This window comes from Echiichthys vipera (assembly GCF_963691815.1).
Source record: "Echiichthys vipera genome assembly, chromosome: 9".
Lineage (NCBI taxonomy): Eukaryota > Metazoa > Chordata > Actinopteri > Perciformes > Trachinidae > Echiichthys > Echiichthys vipera.
Window position 1 is genome coordinate 4,737,849 of NC_139834.1, and position 6,000 is coordinate 4,743,848.

General features: G+C 41.5%; 1 protein-coding gene across 1 annotated transcript in view; it reads left to right on the top strand.

Moving 5' to 3' along the window:
- The window catches only part of oprl1 (opiate receptor-like 1), a gene marked incomplete at both ends in the record, with an annotated part of 104,116 nt that extends 98,771 nt beyond the window's left edge, over window positions 1-5,345 (top strand). The window contains 2 exon segments of the mRNA XM_083920878.1: window positions 4,797-5,305; window positions 5,307-5,345. Coding sequence (XP_083777004.1) covers window positions 4,797-5,305; window positions 5,307-5,345 — 548 coding nt within the window.
- Between the last annotated feature and the right edge of the window lie 655 nt (window positions 5,346-6,000).

Consider the following 6,000-nt stretch of genomic DNA (forward strand, 5'->3'; position numbering starts at 1 on the left):
AGAACGTTAATCTGGGTTAATTGCGAGCCCCATTTCATTGCATGCCTAAAAGAAGACAGCACCACATGTTTTCGTAGAAACAGAGGGAAGCAAAAGGTGGGATATTTCAAAACAGCCACTGAGTGACTGCTGTTAACAGATATTAAGTGATTACTGCTTGACCTTTTCATATACAGTGTCCAACGTTGCAGAGACGCTTTAATGGAACAGCAATGAATCCCATCTCAGAGATTTCCATCATCAGCTCCTCAGAGAGATGACAGCTGAGGTATTCAGTGTATCTTGTCAAACTACTGAAAAGTGTGCACCCATCAGTATATTTCCCTGAATATAAGTGTGTGTATGTGTTTTTTATGTGTGGTAAAGTGTTTGAATTAAGGCTGCAGGCAGTGTGAGTAAAGCTTAAAAAGTGGTTTTGATTAGTTCAGTGTTTTGGCCATTTCTTTCATCAGAAAACTTCCCTCTCAGTAGAAACCATGTCAGTCTGAGATAAGTAAGCCTAAATTGGTGGAGATAAATGTCTTTACCTTAATCTGGGCCCGAAACCTCCACATAGATTTTAAAGATCCCCGTAAAATGTTTGTGATTATGATGTAGCTCTCTAGAAGCTGAATCTGTGGTAGATCTACATGGTGTGGTGTGTATACTGATGAGCCGGTCTCTGAGCAAAGTCAAATTATAGATAATTAAGTCCACAAGGTTTCCCTGTCAGAAATGTGAGCACTGTCTGAAAAATAGAAGAAAAGAGAGGGAGAGGAAGCAGTTTCCTCAAGATGGAGACAGGTAAGGGGAAGATGAACTGAAGGTTGAATAGTGAAGATGATCACGCTCATGGACCCATGTGCACACCAGAAAACAAAACTTGGATGTATAAAAGCATTTTATACATTCTACTTGTAACATGTTGACATGCTGTGAAGTACTTCATCCAATGCAGCCCCTGTATTGGGATAATGCATTGATTATTCCCCTACAGGGATCAATAACATCATTATATTTGTCGGTGTTGTTTTCTTGTTTAAGACCTGCATTTCTACAAGACAGCCAAACAACTTCATAGCCCTATCAAGCAGCTTATTACTATCCCTGTCCTTTCAGAGAGACCTTTACTGGGTTTTTGATCAATGACTGGAGCGTGGCCGTAATGGAACCGAGGCTACAGCTTCCATTTTACTCAGGACATCCACACACTATAAATCATGCACACTCAAGATGTGCAATGAATAAAAGCATCCACCAAATGGAATAACAGATCAACTTTTCCCTCACTTGATCTGGCTTTATCTCGACTATTGATGCAGCCTATTCTGCAGTGGAGGTGTGTCCTGCCTTATCTTCCTGGTGCAAACATAGTTAAAGGATTTATTTCAAAAACACACATTACCACTACATCATAAGTTACTTATGACTTTGGTTGAGGAAAAATACAACCGAAATATCATTGTTTTTTTTTTTAAATCACCGACGGCCTGAATTCACTACACCACAATGGCTCTTTTAAGAGCCACACACTTCATCTGAGACTAATTTCTGTTCTTGATTCAGACCCAAGGTTAGCACTAGCATCACTTCCATTTAGCACAACAGCAGAGTAGGATGAGCCGGAAGCTAGCTGCAGTTAGCTTTTTTTTGTTTAATTCACAAATGGAGTGTCTCTTTGTGCTCTTCCAGGCTCAGAGCGTGCTGCTTTTTCACAAGGCTGACAGAGCAAGAAAGTATTAAACTGCTGCTGTAGAGAGTACTATACTTCATATCACTTCAGTTCAAAATATCAGGTTTACAAAAATAGCTTGTCCCGTGTTACAGAATTTCCTCAAGCCATACCACAGTATGACTGAATGAGAATTAAGATGGGAAAACATTTTTACATGGCAAGATCGATGTAAGATTTTTACAGCCATTAAATTACATTGCATGTTATACTTGAAAAAATGAAAAATGATCTTTTAAAAAACAAATGCCTTTGGACACAATTAGAAAGATGCAGATCTATCTATCTATCAAGATCAACGGAATGTAACACCCAATCAGAGCAGAGAAATTAAGTAGCAATATGCAGGTTGAGGCCGTACTTGCTCCATTTTGAAGCAAGAACAAAAATGGCAGCTGAGATTTTCTAAACGGTACACAGAAGGACACCACAGAAGGACGGTGGATGGTGAACACAGCATTTTCCTCTTGTTTTGAAGTGAGCGTGATTGATTTGTGTGGAGCGAGGTGAAATCAGAGCCTAGCACAGAGCGATTTTGAATTCTCCGGTTTGGAGCGAGGGAGCAGAGGGAACGCAACAGCGGAAATCCTTACAGGTCCACTTCACTCGCATTTTCTGATGTCGACACATGAAATGGATAGATTGCCATCAAATTTGGTGCACACATTCATGCCCCCCTAACCTGAAGTTAACTTTTTGGCCACCAGCCACTGTGGCCAGCCAAATTGTTTTTAGTGCCTAAAATAAAGGTGAACGACTCAGAAAATGCACAAGAATGGTTCTTGAACTTGTAACTGTGTCTGACCTGGTGTGGTAGGCATTTAGAATAGAAGATAACAGAAATAAAAACAGCCAATCATCTCACTGATAGTCTCATTTACTTAGTTAAAACTCAACTGCAATCCATTAGTCGCTGTTTCTTTGTCACTGTAGTGTCATTAGATATCCAGGTTCAACATTTTTTATTTTATTTTAGATTAACAATAAACATTTAAAACAAATTACTTACAAGTTTATTTTGCTTTTCAAGATAAGTATTTTTGCATATTTTGACTATTTTGATTGAATAATATTATATAAACGACAACAATAACAGTTATATTAATTAACAGAAACCCAATTCTTTACACTGTAATGTTGAGGTCAGACACTGATTGAAAAACCCTTTCACAGAGCACAGACTGAGGGCTCTGAGTCCTCAAAAGAGGAGAAGGAGCAGACGCTCCCCTCTGCTTCCTCCACTTGCCAAACATACAGCAATCCAGACAGTGCATCTCTTCTGTTGTGGAGTCGTACAAAAGCCAGTTGCGAACCTTGCCATCCCTTTCCACTTTCCAAATTGCATCAAGCCTTCTTTTTTTATTATTATTATTATTTTAATCTTCCTCCTCATCCTCTTTTTGTTGCCGCCTCTTCACGCCAGCAATACCGCCGCCAAATTTTTTATTTTTCTTCTTCTTCTCATTTTTTATTTTGAAAGTCCAAGAAAAACGCCGGGGGCTTGCTTAGCAACAATAGGCTACCTGATTGGTCAACAACACTTGCTCAGTGTTGTGTTGTCTTATTGGCTACACGCCAACGTGGCAGGTAGATTGACAGCTTCACCCGCCAATAACAAAACTTACCCGCGGGTGCCAATTTCATGTCCTGCCCCCTAATAATTGTAATATTTGTGGATTCCTTCATTTTTCATCTGTCATATCAATATTTCAGTTCAGAGGCTTAAAGGTTCATCATTTCCCAGAGATGAACTAATAAGTAAACACAGCACTCCTTGGATCTTGTTATTGTTTGGAGGTGAATAGGCTCACTATCTGTTTTTACACCGCTTCTCACTGCTGTTGTGATTCATTGCTTCCTGCATGATAAGAGGATTTTCCTCCAGTGGCCAGCTGAATTTCAGTGGGCAAACAATGTGAATTTATTCAGTGTTATCAGGAGGACTGGGATGATGTCCTCTGTTGTGATTCAGGCCGAAAGCACACAGTGTGTTTTTGTACAAATATTGTGGAATGTATTCTCCTGTAATGATTCATTGAAAAGGTTTGTAACTCAGTATATCGTCCTGGAGCAGATTTATTTTCCTCCTCATTTCTGTCTCCTCTTTTGACATGCTTGTTTTCATTTTTTTTGGTGTTTAGAATATGATCTTTGTAATATGAATCTACCCTTTGCTGTTACTTTGTAACACTTGTTCTAATATATTATTAAATAGGATTTTCTATTTACCTTTTCAATGCAAAATCTGCCCAGCCCACCTGCTTCCGAAACTCTACCGTCATCGATCTTTATTTTATTTAACCTGCCTCTTCTTATATTTCTATAGATCCTGATACATTTTTTGTCCCGCAATGTCACTATCTTCCTTAAACTGCAGACTGTATTATGATTGAACTGATTAAACCCTGTGAAAACTGACTCCTATCATAGTTAATTCATTCTGCCACACTAGAGATGCAGATGTTTTTTCTTTCCTCAATTATGTATGCCTGTCTTCTATTATCAGTATCACTGCTTAATCTACATGAGTAATTAGCCATTTTAAATAAGCAATTATTATTTAGATATTACCCACATTGTTCCCTGTAATATACACCGTAGGTTTAATCCCAGTTTAATTGCAATTTGCAAATAAAGGCTTATTTTTGGAAATACACTTCAATCACATCAGGAGACTTCTGTCAGTGTCCTCTGTGCATTCAAACTCGTTTAGCCTAGCTTAGCACAAAAAACTGGATGCAGGAGGAACTGCTTTGTGAGAAGTAAAAAAGACAGACCTTCCAGCATCTCGAAAGTAGTGATAATGAATAGCAAGTTAGACACCAGTACATTCAGGGGCCACAGTTTTTGTTCCTACTCAAGAAAAGCTCCAATGTGTAACTGATCATATGATTGATTCAATTTTTTCACTTTTAAGAGAGCAAGACTAGCAGTTTCTCCCTGCCTCCAGTCTGAAATATATCCCAAACGCACTCTGATGCTGCTAGATTGTTCAGTCCATTCTTCTGGGGTTTTTTTTCTTACCACATATCTAACTTTTCTCCTTAATCCCTCTTCTTCTCTTTCTTTTCTGCAACGCATCTAGGCGTCGAGTGTATCGTGGTTTTACCCGAACCAAGGAGTCACTGGGATCCTGTCTTCGGCACCTGCGTCTTTCTCTTCTCCTTCCTCATCCCTGTAGCTATCATCAGCATCTGCTACAGCCTAATGGTCAAGCGGCTGCGCAACGTTCGCATCCTGTCTGGCTCCAAGGAAAAGGACCGCAACCTGCGCCGCATCACCAGGATGGTCCTGGTGGTGGTGGCAGCGTTTGTCGTCTGTTGGACCCCCATCCAGATCATGGTCCTGGCTCAGTCGCTGGGCTTCAACCTGAGCAGCTTGTTCACGCTGGTCCTGATGCACTTCTGCATCGCGCTGGGCTACGTCAACAGCAGCTTGAATCCAGTGCTCTACGCCTTCCTGGATGAGAACTTCAAGCGCTGCTTTCGCGAGTTCTGCAACCCGTCGCCCTTCCGCCTCGACACCCAGCAGTCAGGCAGGATGAGAAGCATCGCCAGGGAGGTGGCAGCAGCTTACAGCTGCAAGGCTGATGGTGGGGGGCCTGGAGGAGGGACGCCTAATCCAGCATGACTAGGCGTGGAGCTTCCCTTGGTGGGGGTAGATCCCCAACAAAGGGGAGAGAACCAGGGGACAGGGAACTCCAACACAGAATTGACTCAGATTACAGCTCTCTAGCGGCACGAGCCCCCCCGCCCCCCAACCAGAAGACTGGCCTGGGGTGGGGGGGAGGGAGATGAGGAGGATGGAGTGGAAAGAAAAAGAATTTAGGAAAATGAATGGGGATGACAAACATAGGATGTTTACGGTATATGGGTGAAGATAAATGGGATACTTTGAAAGCTTGGGTGGGATGGGGGTGTACATCTGAGTAGGAAATGGTGCCAGATATGGAGGAAGTCAAAACCATCATGGATCCTGGATCTTGGAACGACTATGGCTCTAACTCCGCTGAGAGGGTAAGATATTTTGGAATGTAAGACTTGCTTAAGGATCCAACTTTATGTGAATATAAACACAAAAGAGGTGACATCATTATTTGACACTTATTGCAGCTCCGAAAGCAAAAGCCTCACTAACAGAAACTGCATCTGCCAACTGAGGCAAGTACACAGCTGCTTTATGTCTGGAAAGATGTGCTTGGGCATGAGAAGGCAGGGGTTGGGGCTACACATTTGGAGAGAGCATATCAACATCACAGGATTAATAGGAGTGCGGATGTCAAAATCTCC